Raw genomic sequence first — 23,725 nt, forward strand, 5'->3', positions numbered from 1 at the left:
GCCAGTGCGCCGCCGCTTCGCTTTGTGTTAGGCTCTAATATTTAAGCTCGTGGAGTCAACGTTTTCCAACTCATAACTTTGAAATGTTTGCACACTCTGTATGGATTATTCTCATTTTAATTGATGAAAAAAAATATGTAGTAAAGGAAAATATAATGTGTGTTTTGTGAATATTAAGGTGATTCCGTACAAACTTAAGGATTTACAAAGCACACGAATTTCTACACAATTTCTTATAGCCTTTTATAATCGATGGCGAAAAAGCAACAGCCAGGCGATTAAGTGTAAAGCCCGACTATAGGAACTATAGCCCGCCTGTATATTTTTTTATCGCTTCGTATAGCCCGGCCGTATGATTTTCTCCGCATCCTACAGCCAGATATATGATTTTCTGTTGCCTTCTTTAGCCGGCTATAAGAATTCCTATGGTATTTTGAAACGCAGCTCTTATCTCCAATTTTTACCAGGGTTTTGAATACATTCTCAAAAATTTTGCGCCCCTCAAAATGTTGCGCCCTAGGCTATAGCCTATGTAGCCTATTGGTAAATCGGCCCTGTTGACGCCGTGTCGTACTGACCTACGTCACGGGGTAAACAATCCTCAAGATGCAAACACCTTTTTTTTCTCTCTATGCAGTCGGGGCTACAACTCTGCTAATGTCGGTCGCTTACATTTCTAGGAGGAGTACCTGAAGAAAATTCATTCTTGAGCTGCTCAGAATTTCAGTAAGCATTTCGTATAGGAGGAAAAACAAAACAAAAAGTCTGAGCCCCCAGAAAGAGCCATGCACAAATTCGCCCGTTTTTGGGCCCTCGAAATTGGGGTCGGTGTGAGGTTTTTTTTCATCTATAGGGTGACCCTTTACACATAATAAAATTTCAGATTGAGTATACGCACCGTTTTTGAGATATGGGGGGGCAAAGTCCCCGATTTTTACTCATATTTGCAGGTATTTTATAGTCGAACTTCGGCTGCTACAAGGTACCGGATGTAGATATTGAAGCGCGGTTTGCGGTGATTTGTCAAGCTATTTCTGGATTATTTTTTCACATCTTTTACAAACCCGCAAATGGTTTTTCGGGGGGGGGGGGGGGGGAGCTTTATTCATATTATCATGACCGTTCGTATACGTCTTACTGGCATTAATTGCTTCGTTCTCGACTCCTCTCCACGCCGTAATCATGATGGTATTTTCTGTTAGGAATCTTTCTTCTTCTTTATATTTGACCAATTCTAATGTTGTCTCCCCCTTTCTCCCTTTTTAACCTCCCCCCCCCCCCAATTCTAAACACTCCCTCTCAAGTGTATATTCCTGTGCGGCAGATATGAAGGTGTTATTTGTGGGGAATTATTTTTCTGTCTTTATGGTTCATAAACTTTGACCCCACCTATTTCCTCCTTCCCCCCCTTTACCCCTGTTTCACCCCCCCCCCCCAATTTCCACCGTACCTTACTCGAAGTTGTCTGCTCCCTCCGCAGCAGAAATGAGGATGTTTCCAGCGAAGAATTTTTTACTTTTTTAAACTCAATACAAGGGAGACACCCCCCACCCTTTTTTCTCTTTCCCATCCCCCCTCACTAGTTCATATTTCCTACCTTATTCCCTCTTTCCACTGCCCCCCCCCTCTTTTCTCTTTTTTACATGCTTGAATACTTTTTTTTGTGAGAGTATAATAGTTATCGGATAGTGTAATAGTTACCGGAAACATCCTCATTTCTGCTGCAGAGGGAGCAGACAACTTCGAGTAAGGTACGGTGGAAATGGGGGGGGGGGGTGAAACAGGGGTAAAGGGGGGAAGGAGGAAATAGGTGGGGTCAAAGTTTATCAACCATAAAGACAGAAAATAATTCCCCACAAATAACACCTTCATATCTGCCGCACAGGAATATACACTTGAGAGGGAGTGTTTAGAATTGGGGGGGGGGGGGTTTAAAAAGGGAAAAAGGGGGAGACAACATTAGAATTGGTCAAATATAAAGAAGAAGAAAGATTCCTAACAGAAAATACCATCATGATTACGGCGTGGAGAGGAGTCGAGAACGAAGCAATTAATGCCAGTAAGACGTATACGAACGGTCATGATAGTATGAATAAAGCTCCCCCCCCCCCCCCCCGAAAAACCATTTGCGGGTTTGTAAAAGATGTGAAAAAATAATCCAGAAATAGCTTGACAAATCACCGCAAACCGCGCTTCAATATCTACATCCGGTACCTTGTAGCAGCCGAAGTTCGACTATAAAATACCTGCAAATATGAGTAAAAATCGGGGACTTTGCCCCCCCATATTTCAAAAACGGTGCGTATACTCAATCTGAAATTTTATTATGTGTAAAGGGTCACCCTATAGATGAAAAAAATACCTCACACCGACCCCAATTCGAGGGCCCGAAAACGGGCGAATTTTAGCCCTTTTTGTGCAAGGCTCTTTCTCCCCAACAGACTTTCGTGTGAGGAACACTCTGGCACATGGACCGCCACGTGAAGAAAGGGGAGTTCTTCGCTAGTTGAAAATTGATTCAGGAGAAAAGGAGGGGGTTGAGGTTTAAGTTTCCGCTCTCAACTGCACTTTGCTCCACGAGGCACGCAAACTTACCCCCGGCAATTCCCGACATAGTGTTACAGTGAAACGAGCTTAGTAAGTACAATGGCATTGAAATCTGCTCGAGAACTCAGTCAGTCTGTAACTCCAAGGGAGGAAATTAGAGGGCTCAGCAATAAGAAAGTTGCGCGGGCTTCGCGTGGGAATCTGTGTGCTTTCCTCAATGTCAAGGTTGCCAGATTGTATGATAAAGTGTGGCTATTATACATGGGTTTGAATGGGAGAAAATGCCGATTTTTTAGGCACTACCTAGCAACAATGCTCTACTTGCTCTTTTCATATGAGTTCTAGGCAGGGTTTTGATCAACATGCTTACTGTTCATTAGTACTTACTATGAAGTTTGGTCACAGCTCTTTCGTTAATATGCTCTGATAATGTCGGTTTTCCAGAATTCGCCTTCAGTGACTATTTCATGCATTAAATTATTTTTTTTTTTTTCAACAAAAAACGGCGAAAAATTCTTAGATACTCGGAAAATTCAGCGGAAAAAAATGCAATTTTTTCGGATTAGTATGCACAAAAAGGATCCAATCCTCCATATTCTTTGACAGTTCAGTATTGCAGAATTTTCCTCACTTCTTCAGAATTTTCCTCATAGTTCTAAAAAATGTTTGTATTTTTTCTAGTATTTTCACTGTTAAGTATACCACTTAGTACTGTCTTTTTATTTGTTTTACTTTTTGTGTGTGAATTTTACATATTTGTGCCAAAAATGAGAATGTATGTACACCAAAACACGCTAGGTGTAAGTTTCTTTTTTAAAATTTATTAACTTTAATGAATTTCTGGTTTAAAATTTTGAAAAAACTTAAACCTAGCGTGTTTTGGTGTACACATACATTCTCATCGATGATAATAGCACGCAAGATGCGTTTTCCTAGTTATATTTGTGACATTTGAAATTTGAAAAAATAAGAAGAAATATAAATTTATGTGCGAAGTACTAGGGTATAATCAGGCCTGAAAATAACAAAATTCCCACGCCCGAGCGACAATGTCGCTCTACACCGTAATCGAATCTGATTGATTCACCAAATTCCGGATTCTTGTTCACTTCACGGGCTCGAGATAGAAGATGCGACCGTTCAGCGGGTGTGTTGAATAATTAGCGCCGCTTGTTGACGTAACGTTATGTAATAATACATCAGGATGCGTGTTTTCAGTCTTCGAGTTGAGCTACCAACTGATCCGCCATTATGAGAAGTCCGCAAATGAATCCGCGTATTCTACCCAAAAATATGGACCGAAAACAAAGCTAAAAGGTCGGCGAACTTACAAGTAATATCATCATTGATGTTACGGATCGTTTTGGCGGTGTGTTCGAAGATTTATGCTTCAGGAGGGACAATTTAGAAGGCTGGAGCTACCCGCTTTTGACTATGCATGAGTCTTTTGTCGAACATGGTGATAGTTAATTTTCCCTTGGAAAGTCCTTGCCATGTCCTCATGGAATTTTTGATGGCTAGTATTCGTCTCCGTAATATTTTCCGTTGATCTTTTTGTTACCTACTCAATTATGTAGGGTCAGACATCATCAGAAAACCTTAGCGCCCTGTGTGAAACATTACAGAATAGTGTCCTCATAACTGCCTTCGGTAATAACGCCTGGACGCAACTATTCGCGCTTAGTGGACGTACAGGTTGCATGTGAAATAAATGAAGGCGTTTGCTACCCTCGCAGCACCGCTCGACGCTATTGCTTGCGTTCTTCTGATATTTTTGGTGGCTGTATTGTCGGCAATTGTTCGGCGAATGGAAGTCGGTTGGACCAATTACACCCTTGCGATTATCATCAGTCATTATTGGTGGAAAATGATGGTTGCTACCAATAAGCAAGTTTAAAAGTCCAAAATGTAACTTGTGCTTAACTCTTGCCGTCTTGATTCTCCCATTTTCTTCACCTGTGAAAGGGGCGTTAGACAAGCTTCTGTCGTAGTCTAAAAGTGCGTAAACTTACTCGGACCGCGTTAAGCAGAAAGGAGCCAAACCACATTATGGCCACCGTCAGATTCTATTGGGCACTTTAATTTTTACATGAAAACGGATGTAAATATTTTTTTGCAGTGAATGTTCTGCATAGTGCGAAGCAAGTTCCTTAAAATTTTCAAAGGAGTCCGAACTAACATTCTCTTATCAAAAATTTAATCGCCCAGTTAAATTCGGCAATAGCTGATGTGGCTTAGTTGCTTTCTGCCAGACGCGGTGAATTCGGCGTGGACTCTGTTGGCGCTCATGCTTAGCTTTAAAATCACCGCATGTGCCAGCGTGCCTACCATACTGCCGTGCTAAGGAAGAACGCCGTATGAACATTCGAGAGTTGCCAAATTTCCTTCTATAAAATTTTTATTTATGAGGAAAATTATGAATATTTTTCCTTGACATTTTCAGAACTTCAGGTGAAAGTTGCGAACAAAATTATCTGAAAAATTAGAAGAAAAATATTTTTAAGTTTACTTGGAATTCGTGTTTTATCCGAGGAAATTTGGCAACGCCTGAAGGTTCATACGGCGTTCTTCTTTAGCACGGCAGCATACAGCTCAGGCGAACATAGCCCCTAGGAATTGGCCACCCCGAGGATCGACCACCAAAGTTCGGCGGCGGCACTGCCGGATGCGATTCGCGCGAATAACCGCGGTTCGCCGAAGGAAGAAGAGCCGACAAAATAAACGGACATCTCGCGGATGACCCTCGCATGTGTGCGTAGAACCAGTTCACCCGTTCACCTTCAAACCTGGACGCTCGGGCTCCATAGCACCGGACTCCGGATAATCTCACCCACCTACTATACATACGACAAACCGACCGCAGCTGAGAACTTTGTTGCTGCGCTGGAACTTTCCGGAGCCACCGAAACAATCGCGGTAGTGGATGGAACGGAACATCGAGAGGGTCTCTATGTGACGTCATCAATCGGAAGGAAACTGAGTCACCGCAGTGTGTCAATTGACCTTTTTTTAGTAGTTACGGCACACGGTGGATCGAGTCAATCAGAGAGGTCGGACATGAAATTTTTTGACTAAAACTGCAAATTTAAGTGTTTAATTCATTACATATTAAATTTTGAGGAGTGCTTCTGAAAAGAAATTTCACAAAGAATCAATGGAGCCATTTTTAAAATTTCAAGGTTTTGATTTAACTGAATTTGAAGCTTTTAAAGTTTCCAAATTTTGTCCGACCTCTCCCATTGATTCAATCCACTGTGCGGCATGTCGATGGCCAAAGTGCGAAATCATGTATCTCCTTTGGGGTGTTTCAAAATCTCCGCTTTTTTTCTCTTTCTTCGTAAAGAAATAAGCCAACGTTATAGCTTGAAATTTTTACAGAATATTCCTCTAACGGAGAAGAAACATCAAAAAAGATTTCAAGAAATTACGTTAACTAGTTTTCCAAAGAGAAAATAAAGTGTGATAAGAAGTCTGCAGCGTCGCAAATGGAGATATGTGGTTTCGCACTTTGGCCATCGATATCAGCATTACCTCTGACGAGGGAGCTTGCGTTCATAAACTTGCGAGGGGTATGTCATACCCCTCTTCTCCCTTGTAACGCTTTTGTGACATCAATCTTTGTACTTTAACACGTAAAATCAAAATAGTGCGACGTTCCCCTCGACCTTCCTTCCTCATAGAGCGTCACGGAATTTCTCTGGCATCGTAATTTGCTAGTTTTTAGAGGGGTTTACTTTAATTTTTGGTCCTCAGATCTTTCGCCTCTTCAATCTTTCCTCTCTCTCCAACAACAATTATTCTCAGTCGAGCAAGCACTTTTTTTAAGTACACCTACACAAAACTTGTCATGACTAACAATTAGTAATGCATGGGCCTCTAAACAGCCGAACTTTCCGCCATTATTCGTGCAGGTGTTTTATCTTTCTTTATGTTTTCCATACATTATACTCATTTTCGTAGACTATTCACTTTTTCTGTGTGAATCTTCAATACTGTCTTTAAGCTACCTCAAGCACTATTTTTCTTTCTCATTGCATGTCAAGTCTTCGCTCACGCTAGGAGTGATATGATTTTTTTAATTTATCTGTAGGTGCCATTTTTTGGATTAATAGTTTGGCAGGATCTGATATTCAGTTCACAGCAAAAACAGGCCTTGGGCTAAGTTATTCTAATAGTGAAGCTACTTTTTCCGATTATTGAATTCCGGTAGAAGAACTCTTCTTTTTTTCGAACAAGAATAAGTTTGAAAAAAAAGTGCATTTATTACAAGCCATTATGAGGTCTTTTTTATCAGACTTATTTATTCGTTGAGTAATTGAGGAAGCTGGTTTATGATTTTTTTAAAGTTCCGCAGAGGGTATATGTTTAGAGAGCCTTATGTTATTAAAGTCTAGATCAATGCAACTCATTCCAGATGTTAATTACGATGAAAAGGTATAGAAGCATGGGGGAAAATGAAAACTCTGTATGAATATTTTGATTTTCAAAGATGAGTGCATATGATATGATATGACATAATAAACGGTTGTCGCCATCATTAGTTTTCGTCCTTGCAACTAATTTTTTGACGCTGGATGGATTCCTTTAGTATTTTTTGCACTTTAAAGTATTTTTCGTGCCTACATACGAAAATTAAAATTTTGATGACCAAAAATTTATTTTGTATACAGTAGACTCTGGATTATCCGGATTAATTGGTGCCGGGCCCGATCCGGATGAAAAAGAAATCCGGATAATAATAGTAAACACAAACACCACCAACCAACACCACAGTATTCTTATTATGTATACATCATGTACATACCAACACGAATTTAAAAGGTTAACGCCAAACTGAACGACTCAATGGTGATTGTGAATGGTAGCCGACAACGATAAATTACAATACAACGATTAAAGCGCGCAATGCGTGAAGTATTCATGCAGTCTTGTAGCCGCTAATGTGCGTTTTAGGCTAACTGGATAGCATTTTGCAATTCGGAACTATAGGCAGAACGGTAGGTTTTCAGGAGAGCAACTTTTGCAAAAACCATTGGCGTTTTTCATCAAAACGATCAATGTTGCGGTTTGATGGTTCATTTTATAGCTATGGAGTTCCTTTAACACCCTGTGTTGACAGATTCGTCAAAAACATCACACTGTTGCCAATAATTACAAAAAAAGGCTATAGTTCCTTATTGCAAAATGAAGAATCCGGGGAAGCTCATTTTGCAATTAGGAACTATAGATTGTTTTAGCACTGACTGCATAGGGGAGACGACCCTGGTGTCACTATTACAAACTGGAGGGTTAACCCCAACAGAGAAAACACCCCTTCCTTCCATCATACGAGGAAGGGGGGAGGTGCATTGTCCCTGCGGAAAGATATTCTACAAAAAACAGGGTGTGCCAAAAATATGGATACCTACCGACTTGCTAATATTTCGAGAATGGTGGCAAATATTAACATGCAATTTGGACGGGAGGGTTTATAGATTTGATTGACATGAATCGATCAAAAAATGAAAGCATGAATCGATCGACACCGACTCGATCGACAAATTATTGAAAAACCGGTGTTATGATTCCGACATGACCGACATGAATCGATCGAAAAGTTAGAACATGAACCGATTGACGTGATTTGATCGGCACTGATTCGATTGACGACCGTGAATCGATCAAAAACCAGCGAATCGATCCGCAAATCCGTGAATCGATTGACAACCCCGTGATTCGTTCGAAAAATCCGTGAATTGATCGATAAACCCTTGAATAGGTCAACAAACCCGTGAATCGTGAAATTTTGAAAATTCGAAAATCCAAGATTAAGGATGTGGCCTATAATGCTATCTCGGCTCCTGTTCGATCGATCATGCTGATTTTCGGGGTCAGGGGGTATTTATGGACGGGAAACTCGAATTTCTGGTCAAATTTTGAAAATTCAAAAATCCAAGATGGCGGATGTGGCCTAAAATGATATCTCGGCTCCTGTTCGATGGATCTTGCTGATTTTTGGTATCCGGGGGTATTTTTGGACGGGAAACTCGAATTTCTGGTCAAATTTTGAAAATTTAAAAATCCAAGATGGCGGATGTGGCCTAAAATGCTATCCCGGCTCGTGCTCCATCTATCGCGGTGAATCTTGGTACCAGGTAGTATTTTTGGATGGGAAACTCGAATTTCTGATCGAATTTTGAAAATTCGAAAATCCAAGATGGTGGATGTGGCCGAAAATGACCTTACTTGAGTAAGTATCCCCTGGGGGATCTTTCATTCCTCGGACACACGTTTAAAGGGGAGCTCAGAAGACGCAACCTCAAACTTGTTTTTCGTGGATTGAAATGCGAAAAATATCGGAGAAAATTATTGTGGCTTATGCGTAGTAAATACTTCAAAAAACGCAAAAATCAAAAATCACTGAACAAGCTCAATGTCAAAATTTGAAAAATTTCAATTTTTCGAAACTCGGCTAGGAATTTGAGTTTCCCGGCCAAAAATACCCCCTATACAACCAAGATTCACCACGATAGGTCGAGCAGCCCGAGATAGCATTTTAGGCCACATCCGCCATCTTGGATTTTCAAATTTTCAAAATTTGACCAGAAATTCGAGTTTCCCGTCCAAAATCCCTAATAGCACAGTTACACAATGGAATGTTTTTAAAATGTTTCAAATTATGTCAATCTCGGATCAGTCATTGACATATGTTTCCAACAAATTTTCAAAACGAATACATGAAATGGGCAAGTTGGCCGTGTCTTTGAAACGTATTGAAAACAAATCGAAAATGTTTCTAATTGCGGTCATTCAAACTTTTTTAAAAATAAGTTGGAAACGTTTCAAACTTATTTCAAAAAGGCATAAATAACCCACCCGAAAAATGTGTAAGAATTGTGTCAGCTATGTGTTGTCAATATATTGCAGTCCGTTCAATAAACTATATCAGAAAGGTTTCAAAAACATTTCAAAACCATTGCCACAGCTAAGCCTATGATTGAAACATATTTACGGAACATTTCTGCCACAATTTATATGAAAATCAATGAACCTTTATTGACATCTATCGGAAAAAATTTGTAATTGTGTCAATTTCTTTTTTAACGACCCAGGCACAGATTCATATTAGATTTGTGTACGATATGTTGGGAAAGGAGATCAACTAAATATTTTGGAAACATTTCTAAAACATATTTAAAACGTTGCTGCAGAAATTCTTGGAAGTTCGAAGTTTCTGAGAAATAAACCTGACATATTTCTGACACAATTTAGCAACGTTTCCAAGATCCTTCAAAAACATGTTTCAGAAACAACTGGCAGATATTTCGTATTTTTAATCTGATAAGGTACAGCTATATGTTGAATCTATGTATGAAACGTGACGGAATGGTATTTGAAACGCCTTCAGATTTTCGTGTACGAATTTCCCTCATTGCTCTCCAGTTGAAATACTCGTATCACTCTCATTTAATTGATCCGCGGCGATCGTACGTCATAACCATTTATAAAATTAATTTAAACGCATAAGGGTAAGGAAATTTATTTCAGAAATGTGTCAGGAATATATCAGTTAAACAAAACAGTGCCTTGATTGTCATTAAAACCTGGTGAACACAAGTTGAAAACATTTCTCAGACCTTTCTAAAAATTTTCCTAGATCAAACTGAACCCACCAGAGAGCGTTGACGTTTCATTTTCCAATTTTACCAAATTTTGGTTTATTTTTTTGTCTCAAGGTTTACTTTTTGGCTATTTAATTATGCAGAGTTAAAAATAGTTTTAAATTCTTGGTATGCATCGCATTTATCTCCATAAGAGCTTATAAGTTATGGATTATCTAAAATATTGAAACCGTACATCATGCTTTGCGTATACTTTTCTAAAGTGAGGACGTCCTAATCCCTCTGATAGTTTAATACTGATGGAGTGAACCCATAGTTCCATACTCTCCTTAGGCATAGTCTGTAATCAGGCCGCCCAGGCACTTGATTTGATAGCTATAATGCCTCCACGACATTTGCTAAAACAGATGTCTGAAAATTTTTTTACGGTTAAGAAGTAGTGACATGCGGATGTATTCAACACAGAGTGGGCTCGTGTTTAACACTACATGGACTGTAGTGATTATACCGAAAATGTGTCATAAACATTTAGAAAATCAGAGGAAAATCTGAGTTAAAGGCTCATTGTTTTACAAATGTGTCAGAAATGTGTCAAAAATGCACTGCCAACGGAGACCTTTGCCCATTGTGTCATTGAAATATGTAAAAAATGAATTCGAAACATTTCGGTGACACAATCTGCAAATGTTTCACAGACACATAAAATGTGGTGACATGGGAATGTGTTGAACACAGAGTGGCTTCGTGTTTGACACTTCATTCGGGTTTTTAAAGTATCACGTGAAACATTTCAGAAATGAGGCTTGGTGTCATTGACACGTTTTAAAAACATCTCTAAGACTAGGTGTGCTATTACGGTACCTCCTGGTACCAAAAATCAGCAAGATCGATCAAACAAGAGCCGAGATAGCATTTTAGGCCACATCCGCCATCTTGGATTTTTGAATTTTCAAAATTTGACCAGAAATTCGAGTTTCCCGTCGAAAAATACCCCCGGTTACCAAAAATCAGCAAGATCCATCGAACAGGAGCCGAGATAGCATTTTAGGCCACATCCGCCATCTTGGATTTCTGAATTTTCAAAATTTGACCAGAAATTCGAGTTTCCCGTCGAACAATACCCTCTTGTACCCAAAATCAGCAAGATCGGTCGAACAGGAGCCGAGAATGCCGAGAAAGCAGTATGCCGTCCTGTCTATAGTTCCGAATTGCAAAATGGGAAATCCGAGTTTCGCATTACGCAATAGGGAACCATAGTATAGGTCCCAATTGCAAAATGAACTTCGCGTGATCCTGCGACGGCAAATTTTTGCGGGGTCGCTGAAGCGGGATAAAAATTGTTTTTGAGGATTTTCTTTTTCTCAATAGTAAGTAAATACCCTCCTGATACGGAATTCATCATAAAAAAAAAATCGAAAATTTGACCCTAGTTCCTCATTGCATATAGCTGTCCAACTAACCGACTGCACTGTGTTTGGCGTAATGTGAGAAGTATTTATGCAATCTAGTAAGCGCTAATGCGTTCCACGCCGACCTCACTGTTTGGCGCAATGCGTGAAGTATTCCTTCAGCCTTGCAGGCGCCAATATGCCTTGCGACCGCTTCTCCGCGGATCCGCTCACTTATCGGAATGCGTACGTATAGTTACATGGTTGCAAAATCGATCCGGATAATACGAAGCCGGATAATCCAGAGTCTACTGTAATTATATTCTATAGGTATTAGCCTTTGTGGCGGTATTGTTTAAAAGAGAATGAGGATTCTGCAGATACATTTCTGCATTGACTTCGTGTAACGAAGAATTGAAAATCTGGAAAGATTCCCATTACAAAACTATCTGCTATTTCTTTTTTTATGTTTATAGCCAAGGACCTCCTCAACTTCGTCTCAAAAATCTTAAACCTTGCAACCTGAGGTGTTTCCACAAAGCTATCTCTAAAAGAATACACGCTTTCAGGAAACTTTACTGAGTAGATGCCTGGCTAATTATTTATGTATATTGCGAGAGGAAAAATTAAACCTCAATATTCTCGACGACTAATTAACTTGCTTTGTCGCGGTAATATCTTTGAAAGAGGAGCGTAGCATATTCGCTCAGCCTCGCACCTAGGTCGTTTTCACTCCACACTTAGTGACCAGTCTCTACGACACCGCGCGCAGTTATGATGCTGAAAACCTCTTTTGTGATGCGGAGTATAAAATGTGGAGTAAAATTGGTGCTTCACACGGAAATGCAACTCTTTCTTTTCCTCCTACCTTTTTTACTCAATTTTTGTAGAGTTGACCAATGACCAAATGAATGAAGTTAAAAAATAACGGTTCCGATCAAAACCCCGCTCAAATGCAGCATGGTGAAAAAAAGAAAAAAAAAAATGACAAGTGCTTAGCTGCACATGGAATTGCGTTTAAATTCCACACAAAATTATAATTGCAATCCCACCTATAATAGTTACCCTACCTATGTCGTCAATTCTTTCGTTCACGATAACTATCGTTAGATTTACGTTAGCCTATTCAAATTCTGTAATTTTGTCCATGTTGGTCTTATAAAGAACTGTATAGATTTTTGGTTAAATCGCACTTACCGTTTACTTATAAACGGTAATTAACGTAAGTGCCGTAATTACGCTGTTTTCCACTAATCTGTTTTTATGAAAGTTCCATGCCTTGGTTTTCTTGGTAAACTTTGTTTTCTAGTGGCTGATGTTTTTTTTTTTTCAATTTCTTTTTTTTCATTTTTTTTTTTTTTTTAATAAATCATTGCTTTATGTTAGTTCTAATTTTTTTTGCCAGCATTTATTCTACCCCCCCCCCCCCCCAGCTCATTTTGCTCCATCACCCTCTCCGACTCCCCTCAACTCATTTTTCTGTCGATTTTATCATTTTTTTTATGGCATGTCTTGCTCCCCTACCACCATTTTTTCGGGGTTATAGATATTTTAGCGGCCTCTAGACCCGTGACTCCAGTCACGGGCATTTCGTTAGTTATCAATAAACAGCAAGAATCTGCTTTGTAAGCGGTTTAAATATGCTTAACTAAGAAGGTCAAATCCTGATGAGTTTACGAACTCTGAATGGGTACTCTCCCCCTAAAATGAAGGTCTAATAGTCGATTCAAGAAAAATAAACATGAAATTTTCAGAATTTTCATATCAAATTACGAACAAAGTCATCTGAAAAATCGGTGGGAGAAAATTCACGAATTTTCCTGAAAAGTCGTGATTTTTCGAACGAAAACTTCGCAACCCCTGATGGCTCATACGGTGTCCATCCATAGCAAGGAAAAATTGATCGAACATTATGAACGATTAATTGCACTGCTGTGAACTCGTAACTCGTGAGATGGCATCTAGTTTCAGTTAATCTACTCACTGATTAAAAAAAACTATCGAGATGATACTTGAACCCGACCTCTTCGATGCTCCTGACACTCTTCCGACGACAATTTCAGCGGCGATGTTCCGTTTCGCGCTGTTGTGCAAAGGCTACCGGCACCAGCTGAAGAAGGGCACGTCTTGAGGTCCAATTACACTCCATAATTTATGGGAGTGTCGCTGAAATCAATGGGACCCCATTTATTTTTTGTACCCTCCCCCCTTCCTCTCCCCAATCCGCACCGGAGACCCGGGTCCTGTGTTTGTCTCCGGGGCTGTTTTGTCTTGTCGATTGTCCACGCCAATTGGAGTGTTCGTCAGGTCGAATACGAAAGTGAATTTCCTCTGTCTATTAGCAGATATAGATTCGCTCCAAAGTGGCGGGATGCTTGAAAGGCGTAAAGGATACATTGTACTTTATATCATCCAGGTCGTAAAATTGAAAAATAAAACCGTCTTAGTTTCATTCGGTCAAGTATATTTTGTTACATCATGTCTGCTTCAAGTTCCTCAAGTACTTTTTGCGAATATTTATTCATTACGCAAGGTTGTACTCATAATGCGAATGGACCACTAGACAAGGTACGAACTTAAGCAATCTGATACATGTTCCTAAACCAGAATTTCACGTAGAACACGATTCTTGCATCAAAAATTAATGAAATTAACTCCTAACGAAGATATTAACGTTTTTATTTCACATTGGTTACGAGGAATTTGAAATGCCCGCTCACAAGAAACTCAAAGCTCTACGTTAGTCAAATCGCGCACTACAACGGTTTCAGCAAGCTTCTCAATCGAGCAATGTTCATTTCCCACCATAAGTTGTTCAAACTATAAGCAATTTGCTACAGCTGAGCCAAAGCGTCAAGATTGAGGTCGCCAGATTTTTATATCGCAGAGACTGTCATGATACCTAATGTTTAGCGCGCGATGTGAATCACGTAGAGAATTGAGTTTTAATGAGCGGGTGGTTTGAATTCACGCATCAAGAATCATTTAATATCTTTGGCAGGAAATGATTTCGGTAATTTTCGTTGTGCGCATCGTGTTCTATGTAAAATTTTGGTTAAGTAACATGTATCAGAATGCTGAAATTCGTATCTTGTCTAGTGGTCCATTCTATGTGCACGATAGGGTCTAAGTGAATATTCCATCCTCTAACTATGAATTGGAAATGATATTTTGTTTGTTTTTATTCCTCACTTACTATTGTTTACGATAACTCGGAAGTTATTAAATTTCGGTCTCAGCTTTGTGCTATCGAAAAATTCGGGCTTACGCATCTTTAAACTCATGTTTTTTGAAAAAAAGATTCACCTTTAATGGTCAAAAATTTAATTTGGCTGGATCCGGAATTCAATTATCCTAAGTCTTATTTTTCTTTGTCAAGGACGCCTAGACTTTATTCAATTTGTGGCCAACGAACATCGCGCGGAACGGAATGCCTCTTTGTACGCAATCGGAGCTTCATTTTTTAGTGGTCGTTTTATTTTGCTAATTTGTTGCTTTATTTACATCATATTTCCATGTTAATGCCGTGCGGCGACGCGACGGTACGCGACGTACGGACGTACGAAATGCTAATGAGGCGAGAAAAACTGGCGCACGGTAAACTGTCATAGCTCATGTTCTTTGGCCTACCTCAAAAATTGAAGGCGAAAACGTGCGTATTGCCTTCATTCTAATTAAATTTCAAGTTTACCTCATTTTTCCGAGTCGGAAGACGCAACTGAAGGAGCCACTATCTCTGGTTACTTTAAGAAACGGCTTAAGTGTCGTTTGTTTCCATAAGCAGATAGATGATTTTATGGATGAGGAGAAACAGTAGTTCCTCAGTGAAAATTCTAGTTTTATTTTCTCATGTCTAGCTAAATTTGGACCAAATTTTGCAATTTGGAACTGTAATGTCTGGATCATTGTTAAAAACACTAATTTGCAGAAGGAAACTAATGGTGTATGCGTTGTTACTGAACTAAGACGGAAATCGTAGCTCTTTGATTCCTTCGTAGGTAATATATTCCACCCTTTAAAGTATAATTTGAATGATTGGAAATTTTCCGAAGAAACTGACCTGATTTGCCAACACCAGACTGTCCGAGGACCATGACTTTGAGAGGCTTTTGTTTCGGGCAGAGGCTGATTTTGCAGAAGGAAGACTTTGGTGACGTCACTGTTGCCATCAGTTGGAGCTTCATCACCTCGGTACATTCGCCGTTGCCTCCATCCTTGCCCAGACCGCTTATTAACCCCACTGAAATCGAAAAGAGAAATAAAACGTGAGTGAATGACCCAGTAGCAGTTACAATGACATACATTAAAAGTAGTCATCATAATTGAGAAAAATTTTTCTCGCCGTTAAAAAAACCCTGAAGTATCCGCCAAAAACCATCAAGCCTTCTCACAAAGTTTCTAAAACTTGGAAACTCAAGAGCCTCAATAAAACAAACAATATACTGAAAAATAAATATACATCCAAAATTAATAACATCATAAAATCCAAAAATTTTCATTAGAAACATAAAAAAGTATATGAAAGTCGGAACGAGAGCCAAAACTTAAACATTTAGTCAGACCTCAACATTTGTGCGAGGTGTCGAGATGGCGAAAGTGTGAAACCACGTATCTCCGTTCGGGACATTGCAGACTTCCTGTCATTCTTTCCTCTTTGGAGAAATAGTCAACGCAATTTCTTGAAAACCTCCTCGATTTTCCTTTCCTGTTAGGGGAATATTCTGCGAAAATTTCAAGCTCTAAATACTAAGGAGTGGGAATTTTGAAACTATCCAATGGAGATACGTGGCTTCGTACATAGGCTATTTACCTACATACAGCAGGCTGACATGACCAGTCAAATATGACTGGAGGATGAAACATGCCTTGGGTCTACATCTAGTAAACTAACAATGAACGCTAATTATATACCCCGAAAACTAGTTTTTGACGCAAAACCTAGTTTCGATAATTAAGATGTCTTGTTAATTGCTCAAAAATTATATCAGATGCAAATCAAATACTTAAATAAATTTCCACGGAAGAATTAAATTTCCTCAAGTTTTAATTAGAGCTCCAATGAATGAAATTAAAACGAAAAGAGCTCTTTTAGGATTCGAATAATTCGATTTAAAGGTATTGATGGTAAAACTAGGGTACTTTTGTTTGCAACGTTGAAGTATTTTTGTCATATTTAATCATGTTTTTGAAGAACAACCCACCCAAAATTTTACTTCATCTCACTTCTTTACACCTCTTAAGAGTTTGTTAAATGCAGTCTGTAATATACTTTCTTAAATTATGAATTAGTGGTGAAAACCTGAAAATGCCGCAATTGAGGTCCTGTTTTGTAGTCTTACGGTTTTATTTGGATTTAAAATAAAGCATCCATAGCGTTAATGCAACTCCAAAGGATTTAATCCACTCAAACAATCAGCTTTGACTAAATGCGATTTTGCTAAAATAGCTTCCTTAGTTTAAGCCCAAGTCTCTAAGAAAATTGAACGGAGGCCAATATTGGGTTGGGATACAATTGCGATTGGAAAGTACTTATTCTTATTTTTCAAAATTATTCGAAAATGTATCATTAAAAATTTCAGATGGCTAGTCCGAGTCTTATTGTAACGTGCGCAAAGTTCACTCTGAACAGCCCCCATGATCGAATTTTGAAGTTGTTCAAGTTAATGCCTGGAACAAGGAATCGTTTATCAATTGCAAAAGCTTGTAAAAAGCGTCTGTGACGGTCTGAAAGCTCTCTAATCGTGATCAATGTGACGGTGGAAGTAATTTGCATTCTGTCATGCTCGAAATCCCCGAGCGCTCCACCCTTCCGAGAAAAGCTACGGGGATGTTTCCTAAACTGAGATTAAAAATTGACCTGAATACTTCAAGATCGAGGAAAACGACAACTTAGACCCGGTTGTCGAATTTCTATTTTCGAGCGTATATTTCACGGAGAACTTATTTATTGATGTAGTTTATCTTTGGGGGTCATTTACCTCTGAACATGTCACGCAAACAAAACATTAGCTTGACGACCTAGTGTTGTGTCGCCGGCTTCAATTCACATGTATTAGACTGATTGATCTATCCATCGTGAGTGTTAAAATGAGGCTTCGGGAAGGGTCGTCTATGGAATCTATTGGGTGTACAATATTAATCGAAAGAAGCTATCTATTAGGGATACACAGGGTGGGAAAGAAACAATACTCGATTGATGAGTAGTCTGCTAAAGCCGTTGTAGTACGAGATATTTAACTCGCGTAGAGCATTGTTCTTATTCTTGCATGTGACCGGGCAATGCATATTTCCCGTAACCAATGTACGATAAAAACGTTAATATCTACAATCAGCTAGTAGTTCATTTCAGTAGTTTTCGTTGCGCGAATCGTGTTCTACGTAAAATTCTGGTGAAGAATCATGTATTAGTGAGTACTTAAATTCGTACCTCGCTGAATGGTCCATTTCACCTAAAAAAGCGAATCGAACGTAGAGAACTTTCCTAACTTCTCTCGGAAAAAATATTTTATCTGGAGAAACTACGCAACGTCAGAATGCTCATACAGCGTCGCAACACAAAATGCGCCTTTCAAGCCCCATTATTCGATGCCGAAATTATTCCAACACTGTGCAGCCGGCGTCAAACGCATATTAGCGCCTGCAAGGCTGTGGGAATACTGTACGCATCGCGCCAAACAGTGCGTTGGCGCAAAGCGCATATTAGCGCCTACAAGACTGCATGAATACTTCTCGCATTGCGCCAAATGCAGTGCAGTCGGTCAGTCGGCGGGAAACGCATATTGTAGCGTCATTCATTCTTGACTCTCTGCTCCGGTTTTTACGATACTTAAAAATATTGTAACGATTCAGATAATTGGATGATATTTAATTTAGTTTTCATTATTCTTGAAAGGAAAATAAATAGAACGAACGAAAATATTGCGTCGAAATTATCGACGCTTTTATTTGAGAACATTTAGGAAAATTTGCGTGAACTTCTCAGAAAAACTGTACGTAAGTTTTTAAAAATTTTGATTAAAAATCAAACATAAAATTGGTGCATAACGTCGCAATCAGAGATAGATATGCTTTCTTTGGCGTGCACCCTTCAGATATTGAATCCACCCATCTCTTGAAGAACTGACACATGGCTGTTCTGTGATTTTTTACGTGTTCTTTCTCAGACCGGTAGCGGCCACAGCCCTGTTATATTAAAGAGCTCGGAAGAATGGCACATTTGTTTGCATGAAGCTATGGCGGGGTAAGTTCAGAGAGGAGACATCATTTTGCAATTTTTTTTCTCAAAGGCACCTTAAGTCGGTCACCGGACATATTTATGTTCCTACTTTCTATTGCTACCGCTTTAAATTCTCTTGGTTAAAATCCTCTCCATCGAATCAAACCCATTCAAAGGTATTTTGCTTGCCTGTGGAATCCAAATGATGGAGCATGACAAATAGACACACCACCGCACAGCTGTTCCAGCATGACATAATTTGAAGTGCATCCGAAATGGAATTAAGATCCGCCAGAAGGAACTAATTTGTTTCTTTACCTAAATTTTCCACTGCGAGGAATGACATCAATCTGTTTGTTCGCAAATCGTGTCTATTCATGGATTCCGCTCAAGTCTGATTTATAGGTGCGCGCCTCCTGTCATCCGATTATTAAAAATGAGATCCGAGTCAAGAGTCAGGAGTCAGGAGTCAGTTGCGAGACTTATGCAAAAAAGGTTTTGTCATTTTTTACCGCCTTCATAATTTACCGTGTCTCAAATTGACGCACCTTCTCAGAGAAGATATTGAAGAAGCAGAAGAAAAATATATTATAAAACATTTGCATTGTAGATTTTGATTTTTGCGGCTTCGCGGATTCACAGGCATTTATGAATGTCAATCAACATATGCACGCGAGGATCTTGATCGGGAGAACAACATCCTGTCACGGGAAAATCTAGGAATAATCCAAAAGATATTGCGACGGGGAATCTATATGACAAGGTTGCCAGGTAATGCAATAATATTTGGATATTCTACATAGGTTAAGATGGGAATAATGCTGATTTTTAGCACCATCTGGCAACGATGCTATATGATGACACTTACAACCTTTGCAACGTCTCAAAGTTTAAACACGAATTTATTCATTCATTTTTTGGTTGTTTACCGTCCACGATCTTAGCAAGATATCAGACAAGGACGCGACTTTTCCACCTATGGATAGCCACAACTATGACATTCTTTAATAGAACGAAGTAAAAGCTTTTTAATGTTGTTTATGTTTTTGTAACTTCATATGTAATTGAAAGAAAGCAAACAAACTACATTTTATTTTTTATTTTTATTTTTTAGGTTGCCGAAGAAGGTCCTTGACTGGGTTCCTCCTGGGAGAAGACGCAGAGGGCGCCCAATGAAAGGTTGGAGGGAAGAGATTGAAGCGGAAATGTTGAGAGTGCTCAATCCCCCAAGATTTGTGGTTTGAAAGAGAGCAGTGGAGGTTACAGGAGTCGTAGAGCGCGAGGGAGTGCTGTAAAGCGACTTATATGTATGTATGTATTTTTATTTTTTAATTTTTTTATTTTTTTGGAAAAAAAGTAAATAAATACATGGGTAGAACCAGAAAATGTTTACGAGGACCAGCAGAGTACCTCATCTAAAATGCCTGTGAGACGGCGCAGAAAAAATTTCCCCACGAGGGAACCCTCCAGCTCTAAAAATGGCTTCAGAGGACTTCCTAAGCTCCAAAAAGTGGCCGGGAAAATTTTGGAAAATAGAATCGTCTTTAGGTGCAATTTTGAGCCATTCTTGACAAAAATTTGTTGAAAGCCAAATTGAAAGATAAAAACGTCACGCATATTTTTAGCATAGGTAACCCCTCACATTTTTTGAAGGAATCTAGTAGAATTCTGAGGCCGGGCCCGGTTTTTCGTTTAAAAATTCCACATGGACTTTCATATCATTTAGTTGCGAATCAGTCACGAAACTAGCGGCGTTGCAAAGCTCATAAGTTGTTTACAAATAATGGCATAGTATTGATTAATTGATTCATTTTTCATGAAGGAGAGGATGAGAATTTTACGAAGCCTTTCAAACCTCAAGAATTATATGCGCCACACGCGCAGTTAAACTTGAGTTCCACGCTTCCTCTTTTGACAGGCACCTCTGAGGTACCTCTAGACCCCCCTCTGGGCGCCTGACAAGACTTATTACAGTTTAATCCACGCGAACCAGGAAAAGAATCCAATCGACCGCAACTTCCTCGGTGCGAATAATACACATACGCATGGATTCGTGCTTTCCGAACGCCGACATCCATCAAGGAACCGGTGATTTGCGAGTGTATCCAGGATTCTTCCAGGATATTGGATCCGGCCGCGTTGAGCGTCGAGTTGTTCGTCAAACTAATTCAAGGCGACGCACAGTGCGTTGAATGGTGACAAAAATCCCCCTAAAAATAAAAGTCGAAATTTTCCAAAAATTATGTGGTGAACGTTAAGTGGTATATCTGGCAACACTATTGTCAGCGATAGTATCGATTTTTATCGGTACCTAGTGCCCGCACAGGTGGTCGATATCAGCCAGTTCTGAGCTCCTGATTAGAAGCCGTTTGCAGATGATAACAATGAGGAGCATTCTGATCAACAGGCTGCAGTGCCATTTTATCCTTCCTGGAAGCTTTATTCCTACTGGTAAGCACTTTCTATTTTTGATTTTTCCAATTTTTAAATCCTTTTTTTTGTGGCAAATATTGCATTTTGAAATACTGCTCATTTTTAACCCTTTTTTCCACTTTCATGGAGTGGCAAAAAAAAGCTTTGACAGTATTTGAACTTTTGTGAACGTGGATACATTCAGTAGTATGTGTACTTTCAGAAAATCAACGTTTCATCTGCCCGATGTTGCCCATTTGGACGGAAATCATGATTTTCCAGGGAAATTTGGCCATTTTTCAGGTGTTTTTGGGCTTTTATTCGACTTTGATTCATAGTTCACCAATTAATCTCAAATTTTTAAGACATTTTTCACAGACACAAAAAGATAATACTGAAAATGATGTAAAGAAATGGTAAAATTCATTTTTAAGTATGACATGATGCCAGCTCGCTTTAAAAATAGCACATTTCTTTCATATTTGTATCCACGTATATGTATGCATATATATGAACTTATTCCGATTACATGAACCTAGTTTCCAAAAAATATGGATGTAAATATTTTAAATGGCATGTAACATAGGGGAACTTTGAAATTGAAGCAGCTCAGTGTCGCCAAATTTAATGAAAACTTCCATTTTCGCAATGCTCGTTTTTACGTTCTTTTAAAGTTTCATGAAGTGGCAAGAAAAAGCATTGACAGTACTAGAACTTTTGTGCACGTGGATACATTCAGTGGTATGTGTACTTTCAGAAAATCAACGATTCTTCTGCCCGATGTTGACCGTTCGAACGGAAATCATGATTTTCTAGAAAATTTGCCCATTTTTCAGGTGTTTTTGGGCTTTCATTCGACTTTGATTCATAGTTCACAAATTAACATTCAATTTTCAAGACATTTTGCACTGACACAAAGAGATAATACTAGAAATGGTGTCAAGAAATGGTAAAATTCATTTTTAAGTATCACATGATGCCAGCTCGCTCTAAAAAATAGCACATTATTTGTATCCACGTTTATGTATGCATATTAATGAACTTATTCCGATTAAATGGACCTAGTTTCCAAAAACTATTGATATGATTATATAAAATGGCATGTAAAATAGGGGAAATGTGAAATTGAAGTAGCTCAGTGTTGCCTAATTTCATGAAAACTTCCATTTTCGCAGGGCTCGTTTCTACGTTCTTTTGAAGTTTCATGAAGTGGCAAAAGAACTATTGGCAACTATTGGAAATATTTCAATGTGGACATATTCAGTGGTATGTGCACTTTCAAAAATTAAAAGTCCAGCTGCCCGTAGCCCCCCGTTTGGACAGAAATCATGATCATTTGTAAGAATTTCACCATTATTCGGGGTTTTCTGCCTCTCGTTTGGTTCTTGAGCCTTGCGAAAATGGAAGTTTTCATGAAATTTGGCAACACTGAGCTACTTCCATTTCAAATTTCCCTATTTTACCTGCCATTTAATATATTCATGCCAATATTTTTTGGGAACTGGGTTCATGTAATCGGAATAGTTCATATGTAAGCATCCATGTACGTGGATACAAATATTAAAGAAATGTGCTATTTTTTAGAGCGAGCTGGCATCATGTGACACTTCAAAATGAATTTTACCATTCGTTTACTTCATTTTCAGTATTATCTATTTGTGTCAGTGCAAAATGTCTCGAAAATTGAAGGTTAATTCGTGAACTCTGAATCAAAGTCGAAAAATGGCAAAATTTTTCTAGAAAATCATTATTTCCGTCCGAACGGGCAACATCGGGCAGATGAACCGTTGATTTTCTGAAAGTACACATACCACTGAATATATCCACGTGCACAAAAGTTCAAATACTGTCAATGCTTTTTCGTGCCACCCCATGAAAGTGGAAAAAAGGGTTAAAAATGAGCAGTCTTTCAAAATGCAACATTCGCCACGAAAAAAAAAGGATTTAAAAATTGAAAAAACCAAAAATAAATAGTGCTTACCAGTAGGAATAAAGCTAACAGGAAGTAAAACGTAGAATTTATGAGAAATAAAATTAGAATAATTAAATTAGCTCGCATTTCAATAAAAAAAAAAAAAAAATATTTTACGCTCTGTAAGGTTTAAAAACCCGAAATGAAAAATAACAAAAAATGGCAACACAGCAACGTTGAACTATTTTTTCTCTCGGTAAATTGATGTGTTTTGAAAATAAGCACTTGCTAATTTTTTTTGGTGCGAACTTGAGCTTGATATCCTATTTTTTTCAAGGAGATATCAAGCTGAAACGGTTTTATCCAATTTTCCCTCAAAACGGGGCCCAAAACCCCCCTCAAAATGTTCCTATCAAAAAGTTCTGTTTGTCACAAGATAGTACGTACCAAGAAGTGCAACTCACCAAATTTTCATGAAATTTCAACAATTTTTAACTGAGATATCGATTTTTGACACTCGTCCCCACGTAATCAACGCACTGTGCCAATTCACCCTTATCCCCGTCCTTTTTCCCATCTTTCTTCTCATGAATGGACGTATTTTTGCCTAACGGAATTTTAAGCATTATGACAAGAGCCCTGTTATGCA

General features: G+C 38.8%; 1 protein-coding gene across 1 annotated transcript in view; it reads right to left on the reverse strand.

Annotated features, from left to right (window-relative positions):
* LOC109030546 (ras-like protein 1) overlaps nt 1-23,725 on the reverse strand; it is a 122,549-nt gene that overhangs the window by 14,851 nt on the left and 83,973 nt on the right. The window contains exon 2 of the mRNA XM_019041547.2: nt 15,597-15,776. Coding sequence (XP_018897092.1) covers nt 15,597-15,720 — 124 coding nt within the window. The 5' untranslated portion in view covers nt 15,721-15,776. The remainder of the gene's footprint in view (nt 1-15,596; nt 15,777-23,725) is intronic.

The sequence above is a fragment of the Bemisia tabaci genome, chromosome 3 (assembly GCF_918797505.1).
Source record: "Bemisia tabaci chromosome 3, PGI_BMITA_v3".
Taxonomy (NCBI): domain Eukaryota; kingdom Metazoa; phylum Arthropoda; class Insecta; order Hemiptera; family Aleyrodidae; genus Bemisia; species Bemisia tabaci.